Raw genomic sequence first — 18,944 nt, forward strand, 5'->3', positions numbered from 1 at the left:
TTGAGTGAAGAAACTGAAGAAAGTCAAGCTATTTCTATAGATGGATGGATGGATGGATGGATGGATAGATAGATAGATAGATAGATAGATAGATTTAAGTAATGAGTAATATTAATGAACTGCGTGCACTTACTACACTGTAAAAATGAATTGTTGGTTTAACTTAAAGTACCTGGTTGCCTTAAACTGAGTTCATTGAAATTAAAAATTTGAGTTAATACAATGAAGTCGAAACTCAAAATATTATGTTATCTGAACTACATTAATTATCTATCTATCTATCTATCTATATATATATATATATATATATATTTTTTTTTTTTTTTTTTTATTTATTTTTTTTTTTACAGTGTATAGGGTTTGGTTTAAGAGTTATTGCATGTTATTATGCATACTTTACTGTTATAACTATAGTAAGTACCTGTAACATGTAAGAAGAACACTGTAAACTAAAGTGTTACCATACTTTACAACATTAGTTGTACGCTTTACCATTTCTTAATTCATAGGCATCATGAACTAATAATGAACAATAATATTTAACATTAGTTAATGCATTATGAATGTATTATGGATAAATTAACATTAACCTAAATTAATAAATGCTGGGAATAGTCATTGTTAGTTAATGATATCTGATGCGTTTAATGTTGACAAATAGAGCGTTATTCTAAAATACTTAGGCCCCTGCATTTAACAATTTGATCCTTTTAGACTGTATTGTTTATCCCTCTGGATTGATGGTTTGGCTGGTTTAAGCTGGTTTCACAGCATTCAAGCTAATAAGTGCCCAAAACCCCTTTAAAATCAGCAAACAGACCAGCCTGACCAGGTGGAAGAGTAGTTGATAGCGAATCAGCTTACAGTCGGCTGGTTTAAGTTTATTGTTGTTTGTTTGTTTGTTTGTACATGTATCACTTAATCTTTCAGTCATCATACCAGGGTATCAAGCAACACAAACATATATTGATTAGTAAAAAGGGTATATACACATTTGTGTTTGTGTACCTTACGTATTGTAAGAGGTATTTCAGCGCATTAGTGTCACTCTATCTCTGGTGTAATATTTATGTGAGTGTGTGTATGTAGCTGATGTATTTAAGAAGTCTGCTCGGCTGGGTTGCTGTGTGCCAGCACTTGTAGCCGGGCAGATGGTGACCTGCGCTTGAACCTCTCTTCTCTCTCATTTGTTCAGCTGGCTTTCATTTGCCCTGCATGCAGGCTGCATACTATAGCAAACGCAATTCTTTATTCACACCACCAGATGGCGCTACAAACCAACTTATAGCACCAATGCTTCTGATGGAGGCTGAACACTGATCTTTGAGCACCAGCACATGACAGATAAAAGATTACAATCAAGAAATGGATATTACTTCAGTAAATCTTGATAGAAATGATGCGAGAGCTTGTGGCACACATTTTAATACTCAGACCTTATATTTTTGTTCTGCCATTGAGTCAGTCACATGGATTATAGCCTGTTTATACAGTAGCCTATCTTGTCATTAAGGCCAACTAAATGCTATCTGAGAGAGAAAGGCATTGTCTGCAGAGAGAATTGCACTCTATTTCCATTTTCAATCTGCAGTCAATCCGTAATCAATCTTATCAGACGTTCTTTGACAGCCTTTTCACATTTTTACACATTTTTGCGCACTCTTCCCCTCTCATTTACACGCATGCAGACAACAGTCATCTGTCACCATTCGAGAGCTCTCTGTGCGTCTGGATACACACCGTGTCATAATGCTCATCATCGGCGAGCACATACAGTCTCACACACATACACGTGCAACTTAACAAGTGTGTGCGTTGTGTGTGTGTTTGCTCAGCTCTCAGGCAGGGTCTTATGAATCGATGATCATGTGGTATAAGAGAGATAGATGGCTCGGAGCTCCGTCTTGTCTCCTCTAATTGTAAAATATTAGTTACATTAGAGTGTGTTGGGTGATTAATGGAACTTATTTGGAGGTGGCCCTTCCTGGCCCTCCCCCCAAACCACCCCACCCCCCACTGCCAAAGCTTTCTCCACTGACTCCTCCGAACTGAGGGATTTCTCTTACGGCAGACAAATTGGTCCTGGGGACAAAATAGAAAGTAAAGGATGAGAAGAGAGAGGAAGATGGAGGTGGACAGGAAATTCAAGAGAAATGTATGGAAAGAGTCGTATGAGACTTGTAACGAGAGCGAGATATTTTATTCAATTTTACTTCTACTTCCAGGTAGCTTACATGCAAACAGTCACATATTACGTCTGCATTGAGTCGCCCTCATCGATATTTCCATGTCTGCATGGGAAAAGATCAGTATTGGTGTATATAAAAGCTGATGGGAAATGTTATTGATACCTGAGCAGATGAGTACTTAGTCCTGCTGGAGGTCCAGTACTGACGCTCGGTCCTGCTCCTCTTTGCCGGCCATTAGAAAGCCATGAATCATGTTATGGCTAGCAGAACAACACCTGCTGACCCAGTGCTGGAGGTTCAGCCACACACACCTTCATCTTCTGCCTTTGTTCATATCAGGGTGTCTGTCTGCTTAGTCCTGAGGCCTGTGGGAAAGGGAATGTTTTGATTGTCTTTTAACGTGGAGGCCTTGAGGAGCACAGGAGAGCAACTGCTTCCTGCAAATATATTCATTTTTATTTTTATATCACTTTTATTATATATTCTATATAATTTCACACAGACACACACACACAGGTTTGTTTTGCTATCTTAGTGAGGACATTCCATAGGCGTAATGGTTTTTATACTGTACAAACTGTACATTCTATCCCCCTACACTACCCCTACCCCTAAACCTACCCATCACAGAAAACATTCTGCATTTTTACATTTTTAATAAAAAATAGTTTAGTATGGTTTTAAAGCTATTTTAAATATGAAAACTCATGAAATATCCTCATATTTCATGTTTACGTCGTAATACCAGTAACACACACACACACACACACACACACACTGTGGCCAAAAGTGATGTCCAGAGGGATTCTGGGATCATTTGTTTTTATTGACCCTACAAGTTTGATAAGCCGTCATAATATGAGGAAAATATTTTATGTTTTTAAATATTTTAAATATACTATATATATTTTAAACTTGGATATGGTATTTATCTGACAAAATTATTTAGTACAAAAATGTATTTTGTTATGAAAAAAAATTTAATGTATAGGAAACAAAAAGCTTACTGGAAAAAGTATACATTCACTTCTATTACATAAATAATATTCCATTGATTCTCCTTTGTTTTTGCATGTGCTCATAATTTCTTTGTGTGACAGCCTGACCAAGAGTTATGTCTGCACAATTTGGAATGTTTTATTGCACAACTCAAGCAGAACTATGCAGTTTGCTCACAAAATCTACAAATATCTTCAAAATCTTATAAAATCTACAAAATAATACTTGTATTAAGGGTAAAGATATAGGATGAAGATGTAAATTGTCCTATATTTTATGCACGCATACACAAACAATATTACAGTATTTTATTTTTATTTTTTATTTTTAATGAAGTACCCCAGGGGGAATTTTAGAGTCATGTTTCACCCTCAAGTCCTTCATCACAGACAGTAAGCCAAATATTTTTTTTTTCAAGCAAGGATTATAAAAATGTGAACTTGAGGGGGGAACAAACTTTATGTGTGTACTTCCTCTATTCATAGTCTTATTTTTGTTTGTATATTTGCATTTAATTATATTTTTGTTAATATGGTATTTTATTTAATATATTGCTTACAAAAGAATACTATATATTATTATGACAAAAAAAATATATATATATTTTTTTTAAAGAAAAGCTGTCATGATGATAATACCACAAATACTATATAGTGATCACACAGATGTAAAAATTTTGAAATTTTATCTCAGATATCTTTGACATTGCAGCCATCATTACCTTTGTCAATTAAATTTATCCATTAACTTAATTGAGTCAGATACAATTAAATTAGACATACACAAAGGCTGATTACATGCTTAATTGATGGTATGTGATGAATGTAACAACAAATGAAAAAGCTCTATAGTGTGAATAATTATATTTACTATGATAGACAACATGCTCAGACGCTGGGCATATTTTAAGAATATGGATAAGCATTAATACAGATCAGACATGTGCATGCAAACTAGCTGATATGGGGAAAAAAAAAAAAAAAAATATATATATATATATATATATATATTAAAGAACACTTAAACTTAGACATTTACATTGCAATAAGAACATTTATGAAAAATGTAAGTTTGGGTTCTCAATGTTCTTCATGTGCCAGACCCTATTATTACTGGCCCAGAGGAAGCTATTATTTTCATATAGACATGATCATTCCATTAAAAAAAAAAAAAAATCATGATCAAATCACAACTTTTTAAGATACAGCAACTGTCTAAAATGATTTATTGTGAATAACATTACACCCCTAAAATTTCTCAGGAAGACATTTTTACCTAACGCACTCTAAATAGTTCAGTGTTCCGTATATTGAGTGTTACGATTATCCCTGCATGCTTTCCCGTGCATATCAAAGTGCTGATGCATCACTCAGCCATGCTACAGTACTTTTTTGTGGGCAGTTCTGTCATTTTTATTCAGTATGACCAAATTCAGAGTGAAACTCATCAGGTACGAGATGGTCTCTTTTCTCTCTCCTTCGCACAAACACACACACACACACACACACACGCGCACACACTCGTAGACATTTATTATGTGTCTGTCGTGACAGCTCAGCACTAGAATGTGCAGCAATATGCTCTATAGGGAGAGAAAGAAGGAGAGAAGTGAGCAGTACTGCAGATGAGTACTCATGAACTCTTCCTCCCCTGGCCACACAGATACCCACACACAGACACACAGTCCTGCTGAGACTGCCTGACACATCGCTCTCATCACATGATGTATATACTGCCTTTTACCCATGAGCCTTTCTAACTCTTGACCAATCACGGGGCTCCATGCAGGCGCTTGCCAGTAAGTCTCATCCACTGTCAGTGAAGGAAGTGGTATATTATCCCAAAAATCCTTCCCTGAAACTTTCTGCATACAGTTACTCAGACATGTCCGTGTGGAAAAACAAAACGAAACGCTCTGGAACACTTCAAAGAATTCCATTTGTTCAGAAAAGAGAGAAATGAAGCCAAGTAAGAAAGATTGAAAAGAGATATAGTGGCAGGCAGACTGGGAAATGTATAGCCAAGAAACAGAGAGTATATTAAGAGGTACGCCTGCTTCAGCAGTTTGTAATCTAGTTCAGTGTTTAACATGGGAGCTGCTTCCCCAGTGGAGCTTTTAGAGTTTGCTTTTGATACATACACACACAATGCCAAATCCAAGTTCTTCCGTGTTGTTTTTTTCCCAGAGAGTCAGACTACAGCATCAGTTCTCCAAACTATTTCCATTAGAGCTGTATTTAGTGCTATAAAATCTCTCAGAGCTTTTCTTTTCAGTTTGAGAAATATCCATTGTTGTTGACTAGAGGCTCATTAAAAACTGCTCCTTTTTTTCTTTATGGAAATCTCTTAATATGAATGCATTTAAACTTTAGAATGATAAAACTTAACTAAGGTAGATGTTATTACTGAGCACAGTGCAGGTGTAAAGATGTTCAGCCTAGTGCCTGTCCATTGTAGTGGTGTCTTTGCTTCTTTGCGTTTACCGAATCAGAGCTAGTGGATCTGAAGGTGGGATGTCGGTTTTAGTGTGGAATCTTTCTCAGCAGGGTTTTGGGAGCAGGTGGGGAGAGATAGTGCGTAGAGCACTAACGTTGCGGAGGGATTTGGGTGTTTGGAAGCTCTCTTTGCTGAGTAATCTCCCAGCCTTTACAACACGCAGGTTATTACTAGCCGACAGATGGTACATCACTTTTTACTGCTCACACCTTCTGTGGCTTGCGTTCTCCCCAGACACACACTCCCTCTGTTTTCTTTATCTTTTCCTTCTCTTCTGTATAGGTGACACTCAAACACACAGAGACGGAAAGTTTCCACTCAGATATAAGCGCAAAGATATGCAACACATGCTCCACAGAGCAGAAAAACATGGCCCAAAAACATACACAGCTTAGTGTAATTCCTACAGATATAGATTCATTATATTTGAAATATCACAAAGGCTTAGAGTATCTTTTTATGTCATATAGGCAAACATAGTTTTGCTTACAGAAACACATTATAGGCATGTTTGAAGTACAGAAATCAATATGTATCATATGTATATGACTCAGACCCAGGTGATCTTTGTGCAAGCTCTAGTCCTCAATTCTGATTTTCTGAGCACCGTCCAACAGCACTGGGACTTTTCACTGTTTATATCGTGACGATTGTTTCTGTCTATAGACAGACTGTCAGTCTGTGTATTGCTGGGGATTTTTACTCTTTCTGCAGGTTACATCATTATGCCAGAGGGTGGCGACAAGTGACTGTCTTTATGAGTGAGTCATTGATTAATTCATTTATTCGATTTGTTCAAAACACTGATTCACTCAAGAATGATAAAAGCGACTGTCTTTAGTAGTCACTGAACGATTCATGTAACTGATTCATTTAAAAAACCTTTCTTCATTCCAGAACAAAAGAGAGAGAGAGAGAAAGACTGATGCCTATTTCCTTACTATATGCAGTAGTAGGTGAAAAAAAGTATGTGAAATCAATAGACAGTACTCATAAAACAGCAGGCAAAAAGTACCTGGATGATTATGAAATGTGCATCCAATAGATGCTTTACTATCCAATGAGGCCATAGGAGAGGATTTGTGAATGTCAGTGAAATGACACAACTGATGCTGGTAGGTCATATGACACATGTAGGACATCCGAATTACATTTATAATACACACATTCAAAATTTATAAAACATACTTTTTAACAGTTGCAAAGTAAGTACTTATTCAAAAGAAGTGCCTATTCAGAAAGTATGTGATTTCGGATGCAGCTAATTACTCTATGAATGAGTCATTGAATTACTTTAACCGATTTGTTCAAAAACCCTGAATCATTCAGGATTGAAACAAGAGAGTGTCTTTATGAGCAGATCATTGAATCATTCATTCAACCGATTTGTTCAAAAAACACTGATTCGTTCAAGAACACTATTGTGGCCCTTAGAAATATTTCAATGCCGCTCCAAAAATAAAAGTATGTTGTATCTAAAATGTGAGTCACTCAATATTAACTGTTGTATAAAAGCAATATACCTTGCATTCGTTTTGTTGCTCTGAATACCAAAACGCACTCTTGCTTGTGTGATATTTACACATAGCGGAAGTGTTTAACTCAGGTGACCTCATTCACATCTGCAGTGTGAGTTGAAAGGATGTGAGTGTTTAAACCCTTAATCACCCGCAGAGCGGAAGTCTCTCTCTCTCCTTCAGTATTCCTATCTCGCTCGTTCTCAGGCTGGAGTTACTCACAGTGAGCATCTGAAAGTCATTAGAGGCTCTGCAGTCTGTCAGGTGCCAGCCCATACACACACACACACACACACACACACCCCAACATGCGGTATACATGCAGTATTCCTCCCAAACAAAGCCACACACATGCAGAAACAGACATTCATGACATGCTCATGAGCTATTATTTTTCAAAGACATGCCACACATACACAGAGACACATGCTCGAGTGTGTAAACACACACACAGCAAAAGTGCTGAAGCCCTGCAGGTTCTTTCTGCTGCGTGGGGCAAGGGATTCGTCATGTGCTGATGAGCTGTTATAATAATATATGAGCAAATCACAAGCATTCTGCAAATTAATCATTTTTCCTCCTCAACACCCTTCTTCTTGCTCTTTCTCTGTCATACACACATACACACTCTTTGTTACTGAGAGTTGGAGAGGGTGACTTCTCACAGACAGACAGAGGTGAGAGGCAGCACTCTTTCACAGATGGTAGCTCTGGCATCAGATGGAATTTATATAAGACTGATTTTGATTACATGCCAAAGCACCTCCATGTCTCTCTCTCTCTCTCTCTCTCTGTGTGTGTGTGTGAGCATGTGTCTGTTTGCTTGCATACCACAAGCGTACTGTTTAAACGCATCTTGTTGTTTTGTCTGATATTTCTTAGAACGTGTGTTTGTGTAAATGACGAGATAAGAAAAGGAGAATGAAAAGGAGAGTGTGAGAGGGCAAGAGCAGGTGGCGCCACAAGAGGGAGCATTAGACGTGTCTTCAGAGAGGATGGAGATGAAATATAGATACAGACAGTGATGTTAAGATAGTGTTACGTAGAAGAGAGAAAACAATTGAACTGAATGAATAAATGTGATTCTTCATTTATTTTTGTTCTGTTTTCATTTTTGGAATGATGGACGGTGAGAAGGACAATGATGGAGTGATATTGTGGAAACTGCAGGAAGTGGGTGTTGTCATCGGTTCTCCCTCCTCCTCTCCTTCGCCCTCTGATCTCCACATATGAGGCCTTCAGGGGTTAATTAGGCAGGCGTGATAATGGCACACTGCTGAAAATAATAGAACTCTTTCGCTCTCTTTTTCTCTCTCTATTTTGAGACAATGTTAGAAAATGATGGAAAGGGGTAAGAAAGGGGGATAAAAATCATCTGTCATTTCCATATGTTGTTTTGCAAAGCTTTAAATGTATAGAGGTGCAAATGTGTTCTTGTGTGGTTTTTGGCCACGAAGATTCAAAAGATTTATTGGCCATTGGTAACAAGTACATTGGAATTTTTACTCACACAGGACTCACAGTTTCGGGAAACAGAATAAAAAAATAAAAAAAATGTGGAAAGGATTGACTCAAAGAGAGAGAGAATGGAGAAATAAAATTCTTCATATTAGTTCATGTCACTTGGCACCTCAGTTGCATTAGATGTGAATCACTGGAGAGCTTTGAAAAAGAAGAATGACAGAAAGAAAAAGAAAGAGATGCCATCACTGCTGACATGATTATGCTATACACACATTTACCTATGAGGACATACCATGGACTTTTGTTTTTGATTAAAAGTAATAATAATAACTACAGATTAAAAGAGTGAGCTTTGCGTTTTAAAAAAAAAAAAAAAAAAAAACATTAATTATATATAGAAAAAAAATGTTTACCTTTATTGTCCCTGGATGTCCCCAAATGAGAGGTTTTGTCAGATTTAATGAATGTCTGGGGACAATTGTCCCACAGTATATACACATGCTTGTACTCATATATTTCTCATTAACTTCTATTTTTCTTTAATTAATCCTAATAATAATCAGCACACCCTAACTATAACCCCATCTCTTATTGTCAACTTGGCATTTTTAGATTTTATGTTATTGGAGACAATATTTAACCCATTATTAACTCTCTCTTTCTTTCTCTCCGTTTTAATAAATTGATTTTCAATGTTTGCTATAATGTACACAGAAGTGTTATTTGTGTGTTATGTTTTAGAGGTCGATGGTGCTAAAATAAGAAAGAGAGATGAATTTGAGGAAAATGTTAGCATGTTTTGTTATGAGCACTCAAAAAACAAACATATTGTACTAGCATGACACAGACACTATGACACACTGTAATCTTTGTACATAAAATCTCCGGTTCTGTCCCTTCTTCTATTGTCATTTACAGACTAGAAGCAACAAGCCAAAATTGCCCAATTAGTTTTTAAGTAATTGGGGCAACTATTATGGGAAACATTTTGAGAGGGGACTCAATGTGTATGCTCTTTTTGATATGAGAAAAATGTGCCCTGCCACAGAACACCCCTCGAAATATGATTCATTCTTGCCAATTATTTTGACCACCAAATAGGCACCCTGAAGGGGCAGTATTATCTCACTTTGAAAAGGGAAGCTGGAGGAAGCTCTCTGGATGAATACGGAGAGCTGTGACGGAGGTTACATGTCAATAGGCTTTTTTATTATTGTTTCTCTCTGAGCCCTGTTAATCATTTACCTGCGGTCCTGTCAAAGCCACAGTGAGCATGATGCCCTCCTTCCAATATTCCTCTGAATTTATGTATTTCTCTGTTCCTTTATCCCATATACAGAAAATGTGCATTTCCTTTTTTAAATGGAATTGAAAATCGCCCCATTCCGTAGCCAGTTGGACCAATCTGTGACAACTCCCAGTTCCCTCTGCATTTTCCTAAACAGCCACTGCTTCAGGAAAAGAGACAAGATAGGGGAGAAGAAAAGAGAGGAGAAGAAAAAGGAAAGAAAGACACTAGTGGCATGAGAATATGCTGCCTCTCAGACTTAGCGCAATGTAAGGGAGTGTGAAATTAAAGTGCGTATGAATGAAACGGCCGGGATTGTGAGTTGCCGGCTTGCTTATCAGACAACTGGAACATCGAAAGCTCTAAAACTTGTAGCAATCCCCTTTGTACCGAAGCCTCAACAGACATTGTAGTATTCGAAAGCCGCTGAGACTCCAAAGCCAAACACAAAGTGCTTATAAATCCTTCTTTTTTTGAGCCACGCACGCATATCCAAGCAGTCGACGGTGCGCACACTTACTTTGAGGATGCGCACATTTTTCACGTTCTGTTGCGGCTACACCTTTAATGCAGCCGCTTTACATTCTCCACACCAACGCGGCTGCTATTTTAAACCGCCATGTTAATTTGATTTAGTGCTTTTCAAATTGAATTGAGAAAAATGGAGAGCAAATGTACTGTTATTAATGTTCTAAAGTATGCGTAGCTGAGAGTGCCTGGCTTTGCTCTAAGTGGATGGGCCCGATAAGAGAGCCAGATATGATAGGCACGTAATCTGCATTCCTCAAACAGACTTGTGTGGGCTATTAAGGGTCATTGTGTACAATGCTCCGATGATCAGATCCAATCTCTTAAACAGTTGTACTTGCTCTAAGCTGAAAAGAGCACTTCCAAAGTTCTGTAGGATAACCCACAAAGAAAATGTCTTCATCTGAAGAGCAGAGATTGTCCACAGTTGGATCCAGGAAACACTTTTGATACATGCTGATGAATCAGAAGATTAAACTTCCATCTTGTGGTGATTGTAACGGAGTACCTTACAAATACTACAAACAAGAGTTATGTGGGCCTGCTGATTGAAATCAGGCACAAAATGTTGAATTCTTTTGATATTGACATTGTACAGGATGATAATTTTGCTGATTTCTTTCCCAGGTCATGGAGGTCAAAGGCCATTTCAGTGCCGCTACTGCCCCTACAGCGCCTCTCAGAAAGGCAACCTGAAGACCCACGTTCTGTGTGTTCACCGCATGCCCTTTGACAACAGCCAGTACCCGGACCGACGCTTCAAACGTTCTCGCATAGACTCTGATGTCTCTGGGAACTCGGAAGACGGGAATCTTCCCTCCTCCGGCCAGGTGAACACAGGAGAAGGTATTTCTAGTGATACTCCTCGTTCTCTCGAGTGAAGCGACGTAAAGCTCGATCCAGGGATTTCTAAGGACCTTCAGGGGTTTGAAGTGTTAATGTCACAACATCATACAAGCATTACCACTGCATCATTCTAAAAGAAACATGAAGAAATTCAAAATACTTCTCCCTAAAAAAAACTAGTATTCCATAAGTTGGGGATCATAAACTCTCAAATCAAAACACTTCGGCCTAAGTAATGTTCTGTGAAGCACAGGATAGAGATGATGAAGTAGAGAAACCTGAACCATATTTCTGATGAGTCTGAAACTAAATACTTGCCTCTTATTGGAGTTGCCTGAATTGAACATTGAAGAGACATTACTGAAGAGGAAAAAAAATGACAACGTTAAAAAAAAGACTGTCATTAAATTCCTCAGAGTGTCTTTTGTCCCAAAAATAATGCTTTTATCAGAAAAACGATCCGCACCAACGATTTCGCGACAGTTGGAAGGGAAAGAAAGATGGAGGGGAGCTGTTGAGCACACCCTTCAAGAACATGACACCGCCAGTGGCCATTTGCCCAGCGCCACTGACGCACAGGGATGGAGTGAGCGGACCGAGGGATGTGGATGGTGAAATGGGGGGGTTGGGGCGTTTGGTGCCAGCCTGACTGGAGCTGTCATCACAGAGGAAATCAATTCAACCCCCCTCCCACGCTGCTTCCATTCACCCCCACCCCCACCTCCCCATTTTGCCTCTCCTCACTCTTACAGAACACGTCAAGAGAAACCTTAGTCGCCTGTACAGCCAGGCCGCAGAAGGGTCAGCCTCAGACCTGTCTGACGACTAGTAGCACTTCCTATCAGCCTCCCTCATTCCCTCCTTTCCTCCTGTTATTTCTACCATGAAAAAAGAAACGAAAAAAAAAAAGAGACCGCCGATAACATTGTATAATAATCAGTGGATAGTTTTCTTCTTCTTCTTTTTCATTGTTGTGTTTAGGATGTAATTTGTATGTCACTTAAAGTGACACAACAGAATGGCGGAGACACATTAAATGTGCTTTACTTCAATTCAACACTTCTTAACAATTAAAAAAAAAAAAAAAGTAATTTTGTTGTTCTTGAAGAAGGTGCTGCTTCCCTTCTAACTGGTGGACTTTGGGTGAATACTGACTGTGTATAACCAAGAAGGTGAATATGTTATTTGTTAAGTGTGACTTGGAAATAATATGAAGGAACCGTAGCGCTTTTGTGGGGTTTGTTGACCCGCAGCGGGACTACCTTCTTTATAGAGCTCTTGAGAAAGCAGCACTATGAAGGCACTGTAGATATGAAGTATATAGATAATCACTTCTCTGCTACCTGTCTGTACACTTCAGGGTGGCATTTATGGGTTTGTTTGTTTGTTTTTTATGTTTTGATTTCCCTAAAAATCTTTTTTTACTTACAGATTTTTTAATGTTTGATTTTTTTTTTTTTTTTAATGCCATGGATCATCATGGCCCCATTTTTAGTGTATTTGTTGTCCTGAATGTTCCTCTACTAAAAGAGATTAACAACACAGACAGTTTGGATCCTATGAAGTCAAGCCTCTTAAAGAACAAAATAAAGTGTATCAACTTTCATTGTACTTCCTTTTATTGAAGGCTAGGAGGGGTTAGAAGGTAAATAAGTATTGTGGGGGGTTAGAGATGCAAGGGGGGGTGGGGGTGGGGGGGTTGTTATTAATGTTTTGTGATAAACAGAAATGATCCAGACTTTAAGAAAGTCAATATCTTCCCGCTCAGCACAGGGAAGCTCAGCACTTAAACCCCAGGGCCTTTCGGCTGCTCTATTCACGCCGAGAGGAGTTTAGAGGACTCACAAATACCCGCCACACTCCTCACTAAGCAGTAAATAAAAACATAAACCCTTATCAGAGTCCTAAGACCACAACATCTCAAGAAAAAAAAGAGAGGGAAAGATAGAAGTTGAAAATGATAGAAGTGGTCTAGAAATAGTGCACAGAGATTTTACAAGTTCAGACAAACTGTATAGAGGTTCCAAGCAATGGTTCTTTAATTCACCGTAACGCAAGGAGATACTTAAGTCTTTTTGGTCTGTTCTTTGTTGTTGTTCTTTTCTTCTTCTTTTTATTAAGATTTATTAAGAGTTCTCACTGCCTTAAATCGAGTTGATAAATTTAATACAACTATTTGTATGAGCTCTGCTAGAGGGGCAACATTTGAAAGTAAAGGCATACTTTGTGACTGCATTGAGCTTTAGAGGTTTCAACGCACTACTGTGTTTTCTGGTGACTGTCAGTCGCTTGCTTTTCTTGTGTGTATGTAAGTGTGCACACTCCAACTTAAGTATATTAGAGTAAAAAAAAAAAACTTTTAAAAAAGAGAGAAAAAAAGAAAGGTAAAAAATAAAAAGACATTCCATTCATGGCACTTTTTCTTTGCTTTTTCCAGTAAATCTGACCTATTGGATCATGTTTGGAGCTCTGAGACAGGCAATAATTCCTTTAGTGACACTGGAAGACTTATTTTGTATAGTGATTGTCCATCCCATAAGTTCAGGTGCTAATGTGTTCACATTATCCCCCCTTATTATTATTATTATTATTATTATTATTATTATTATTAACTCCATTCCTCAATAAGAATCTGAAACCATGTCATTTTCACTGGTACAGTCATTTGCATATTTTAGAGCTCTACAATATTGTGCTTCTTGGGGAAAGAAAAAAAAGAAAAAAAAGAAAGAAAAGAAAATCATGTCAGTTTTCTTTCTCTCTATATGATATTCTATTGTATGTGACCATGAACATTATACTGTTCAACATTCCTAAATGAAGAATATTTCTATATCAGAGAACTTGCAGAGGAGGCTAGAGGATTATATTGCTACTTTATATGCTTTTAACAAGTAGATGACTTGTTATTGTATTTAAGGATTATTCCTGGTCATTATTTATTGTCATTCATCTGTTTGACAAAAGAAGAGAAAAGAAGTATTCTGATGAACTATCAAGAAGTTGTTTTTATTTCAGCAATGGCTGTTTTCTTTCTGCTGTTTAGAAGTTCTAATGTCTTTGAAGCAGTACAGTTTTATCCAGTGTTTTACGCAATAAAATCTCTACCTCTTAAAACAATGACTTTGTCTCAACTGTTTGCGTCTTTTCCTAGTTCATTCATTTCAATATCCCTTTTTTTTTTGGAAGCAGTGTTTATTGTCTTGAAAGCGGTGGTCATTATAAATGCTTTCAGTGTGCAAGCATTCTTGTTTTTGTAATATAAATGTTTTATACTTAACTGATTAAATTTAAGGCATCTGGCTTGAAATGTGCATATGTTAAATGTACACAAGTCCTTTAACAGAAAGACCTTTTGTTGAGTGTCTGTTGATAATTCTTCTGAATAAAGATGCACAGACCGCTGCATAAAATAAAATGCATACAACGCATTCACAGAAAACCACAGATCTTTGTCAAAAAGCATTTAAAACCATTTACATTCATTCATGGCTGCTACTGTTGGCCATAACATTTACGGATAGTGGAACTGAAAAAATAGTCTGTTGATGTGTGGCACCAAAGAGAGCCATGAACAGCAATAAATGAAATCAAATGGCTTTCATAAACCGTAATGAGCACCACCTGTAACACTGAGACCCACAGAGTCATCAACACAGAACACATGCAAACATATGATCGTTAATATATATATATATATATATATATATATACACGTGTGTGTGTGTATATATATATATTTATATGTGTGTGTGTGTGTGTGTGTGTGTATATATATATATATATATATATATATATATATTTATATGTGTGTGTGTGTGTGTGTATATATATGTATATATATATATATATATATATATATATATACACACTACATTTCGCCTATAGAAAACACAAGATAACCCAGAGCTGAAAATGATGGAAAAACAAGAGAAAACTCAACACACAGCCCTTGAATCTGAAACGTCCCCAATGCATGCTCGTTTTACTGTTAATGGAGAAATACAGTGTGTGGCATGTTTAATAGGCTTTATTTTTATTATACAACACTGAATAATTAACTCTGAGGCAGAGTGTCACATAGATTTATCTTTTAATTAAAATTGCGTGGTTCACGCATATTTGAGTGGTAGTCCAAATAAACGCAATATCCAAATTTATGTTTTGTTTATCCTCCTGTTAATTATCGAGAGATTGTTCGCTCTATAACCCTTCATATTTTCCCTCTCCTTGCACAAAGTTGGGAGGTCTGCATCACAACTAATAAAACCTTCCAGTCATATTTTATTAATTTATAGGTCATTCTAAAAAACAAAGAGGTGGATATTCACAACAAAGGTGAATATTATTATTCTGCCTCTTTCAAATAAACCAAAATTCAAGTAAAGTCAAAATGAGTTTAAATCACAGAAGGATTACTGGGTCCTTGATGCCAATCACAAAGTGAAACAGAAAACAAATGTTGTAATTTATGGAGTGTTTTCATTGTCTCTTGTTCTCTTGGTAAAAGAAAAACATATCCTTCATTATACACAGTCTGTATTATCATTATTAATATCTGTATCTGTTATTTATGGAACGTTATGTGTTTTTCTTTTCATGGTTTCTGTCTGTCTTTTTGAAATATTTAATATAGTTCACTTTATCTATGTGCATATATATGACCGAATGGTTATTTCTTTTCATCACTCCTGTTTAATTTCTTTGTTTAAATATTATATATAGTACATTACATGCAGTGTTCAGCTTTCTCATCTTATCATGACCTCATGTATCTGTATTCAACCCAGCTCCGTGAGTTTAAACAGCTGATCTGTGATGTTAGTGTTGGTGTAGGGGCAGGTCTCTCATTGCTCTAATCCTCCACTGCTGTTCAGAGATCAGCCCCTGCAGGCCCCTCCTGAGGCTGCAAGCTCTTAATTATGCCTGTTTTGTCAGGAGTTGGCAAAGGCCATCATTTGAGCCTGCGGTCGCCCAATTATATTCTTTTTTACGAATTGCAGGCAAAGACGGCCATTTTCCATATCCACGCTCCCCTGTCATTATTGAAACTCCCTCAGCAGGAGAGGGTCGTGTTACCAGCCTGTTTAATTACCGCTCATGTTCATTAAGGCGCCTTCGTCTTATAGGTAGACTTTCATCAGCTCGCCATAATTAGCGCCAGTATGACCAAAAAAACGATTCATTCATATGGCAGACATAACATATTATTCATGCGCTGGGTGTGGTTACAAAGATAAGTCCAGTCCAAGATCTAAACGTGAGGTGATAGAGTGATAGCCATCACATAAATCAGGTGTGGTTTTGTATCTTATTACCGTCGCACATTACTCTTCCCATGATTACTTACAATAGTCTTTGTACAGATGGTTTTAAATCTAAATTCAGTGCACATGTGTGTCCCTGTTTATATTTGCACATCATTTTTAGCTCCTGTGAAGATCTCTGCTTTTTCAGCAGTGAAAATATTCTCAAACAGTCTAGCAGCATTCGTTTTGGTGAGCACAGTCTGAGCATGCTCAGATTGCACCGGTGAGAGAGACCAGAAAACACACTCACTAGCCCCTTCTGAACTAATGGACCGAAGGAGACACTACCATCGATAATATGAGTCTAAAACACAGTAGTTCTCCATAAGGTGAAACATTTTAATTGTATTTTGCATGCACACTGAGTATTTCAGAACAATTTATTAAGATGCAATGCATAAACATGCATATGAAGTTGAAGCTAAAACCAAATCCAGACGTTTATCGTAACGCTCCATGTGTAATGTTAAATAATTATCTGCATTTCTTGTTTTTCAGATGCCCAAAATGTCACCCCTGTGGCGCATGTGCTCTGGACCCTATAAAACGACAGCATAATTAAAGAGAACGCCACTCGTTCCCTTTCTCCAGCCTTTTTGTACTTAGCCGAGCAGCTGGCGTGTGAAGAGTTAACTCTGCGAGATAAAATATAAGATCTGTTTGGCCTGCAGATATCCATTAAAGGACAGAATGCTCTTTTCTATCACAGCGCAGACGCCAGATGTTCTCCTCCATTTCTAATCATTGCAGATGTAATGGGGTAGAATGCTGCAGTTTGTGGCTTCACTGGCATGCAGTCTGTATACTGCACAGGGGAACAGCAGTCTGAGATTTATAATTACACCCCATTAATACGCAAGAATTCCACACTAGCGGTAAAAACAAAGCTTAATAAAACAGATCCGTCGAATACTGTGCGGCTTAACACAGGCGAGCGGCAAATGAAATGCATCTGCGTTTGTTAGTGGAGTGTTACTAGAGTGTCTTTAAAGGGGCAGTTGAGTTGTGACTTTATAGATGTGTTTACTCTGTTCCTTTTTCCACATCGACCAGCTTGTGTGAAATTGCGCAGGTGTCCATCATTAAGGCTCTGTTCGGGGTGTGCGGACGGTGCTGAAGGGCTCCAATCACTTAAAGAGTCAACAGACAATTCCACCTGTCATCTGTCTGATGGGTTATTGACCAGAAAGAGGAAGAGAAGAGGAGAGACAGACAGAGCAAGAATAGGTGAAAAGATAAATCATGCCCTCTCTTGTCAGTTTTGTTTTTCATTTATTGTTTATTGCATGTTAAATATTTATTTCTCGCACAAATCAAATCATTTTTTGGGAGGCGTGCCCATTTTAACGTAAAGCTGTGATTTGCGGACATAAAAACATAGTTGCGATTTCATGCAAACTCAAGCTCATTCCTCTACTCCTTATGTGCTAAGTGGTCAAGAACAATCAAAATCATAATTATGGCTACAGAATGGCTCAGGGACTTGAAAAATGTGTCCAGGGTGAGCTACATTCATCTATTCATTTTTATTGAGGTCTCAGTATGAGCAGCCACCAAAATTGATTTATATCCCATGCTTTTAAAAGTGCAGGACCCAGACTTCTCCAAACGAGGCCTGATGCTGTTAAGAATTTCAAATGTGCTTTTAATACATCCTCCTTTTATTGACGTTTTGGTGCAAATCTGTCCGTTTTATTTCTGCCATTTTGCTCGCCGCCACAGATGTTTGTTTGAGGGTGTCGGTGCGTGTGTATGTACGTGTGTGTTTGGAGGCTTCAAGCATTTATTTTCTCTATCGGGTGTCGAGAAGCCAGTAAAAGGGAGCGGTAATGGTAATCATTTTCTTTTTTCTATTTTTGGTGATTTGGGTTTGATGTCAGTGCATTGAGGAGGGATAGACTGATCTGAGCCTTGGGTAATATATGTTAGATATCATGTTCTGTCCCCTCCTCGGCTTCCTGTCTCATTTTGATTAATGACCTGAACATGTGATTTCTTTGAAAACTAAGTGAAAGTGAATAATGACGTCTGTCTTTGTGAATCTACAATTTCTGGCATTTAAAAAGAATAAATTAATTAAAAAATCACAATTAATGAGAAACATATTTTGGGGTAAATCATTTTCAATCTATTATTTAAGTGTGCTTATTTAATTATTTATTTATTTAAAGTTAATTTACTTAATCAGAATATTCTCTCATCCTAAAATAAACAAAGAGTCTGTAGGCGTACAAGAGATGGAGAATGTGTCACCTCTAAGCAGCTGTCTGAAAGGCGAATGTGACTGTGTATGTGTGTGTGTGTGTGT

The 18,944-nt window shown here is 37.6% G+C and overlaps 1 protein-coding gene across 4 annotated transcripts in view; it reads left to right on the top strand.

Annotated features, from left to right (window-relative positions):
• Positions 1–14,441, top strand: part of znf536 (zinc finger protein 536) — a 191,804-nt gene extending 177,363 nt beyond the window's left edge. For all 4 annotated transcript variants that reach the window (XM_051900001.1, XM_051900003.1, XM_051900002.1 and 1 more), the window contains one exon: positions 11,109–14,441. In XM_051900001.1, coding sequence (XP_051755961.1) covers positions 11,109–11,362 — 254 coding nt within the window. In that variant the 3' untranslated portion in view covers positions 11,363–14,441. The remainder of the gene's footprint in view (positions 1–11,108) is intronic.
• The last annotated feature ends 4,503 nt before the right edge of the window (positions 14,442–18,944 follow it).

This window comes from Ctenopharyngodon idella, chromosome 7, assembly GCF_019924925.1.
Source record: "Ctenopharyngodon idella isolate HZGC_01 chromosome 7, HZGC01, whole genome shotgun sequence".
Lineage (NCBI taxonomy): Eukaryota > Metazoa > Chordata > Actinopteri > Cypriniformes > Xenocyprididae > Ctenopharyngodon > Ctenopharyngodon idella.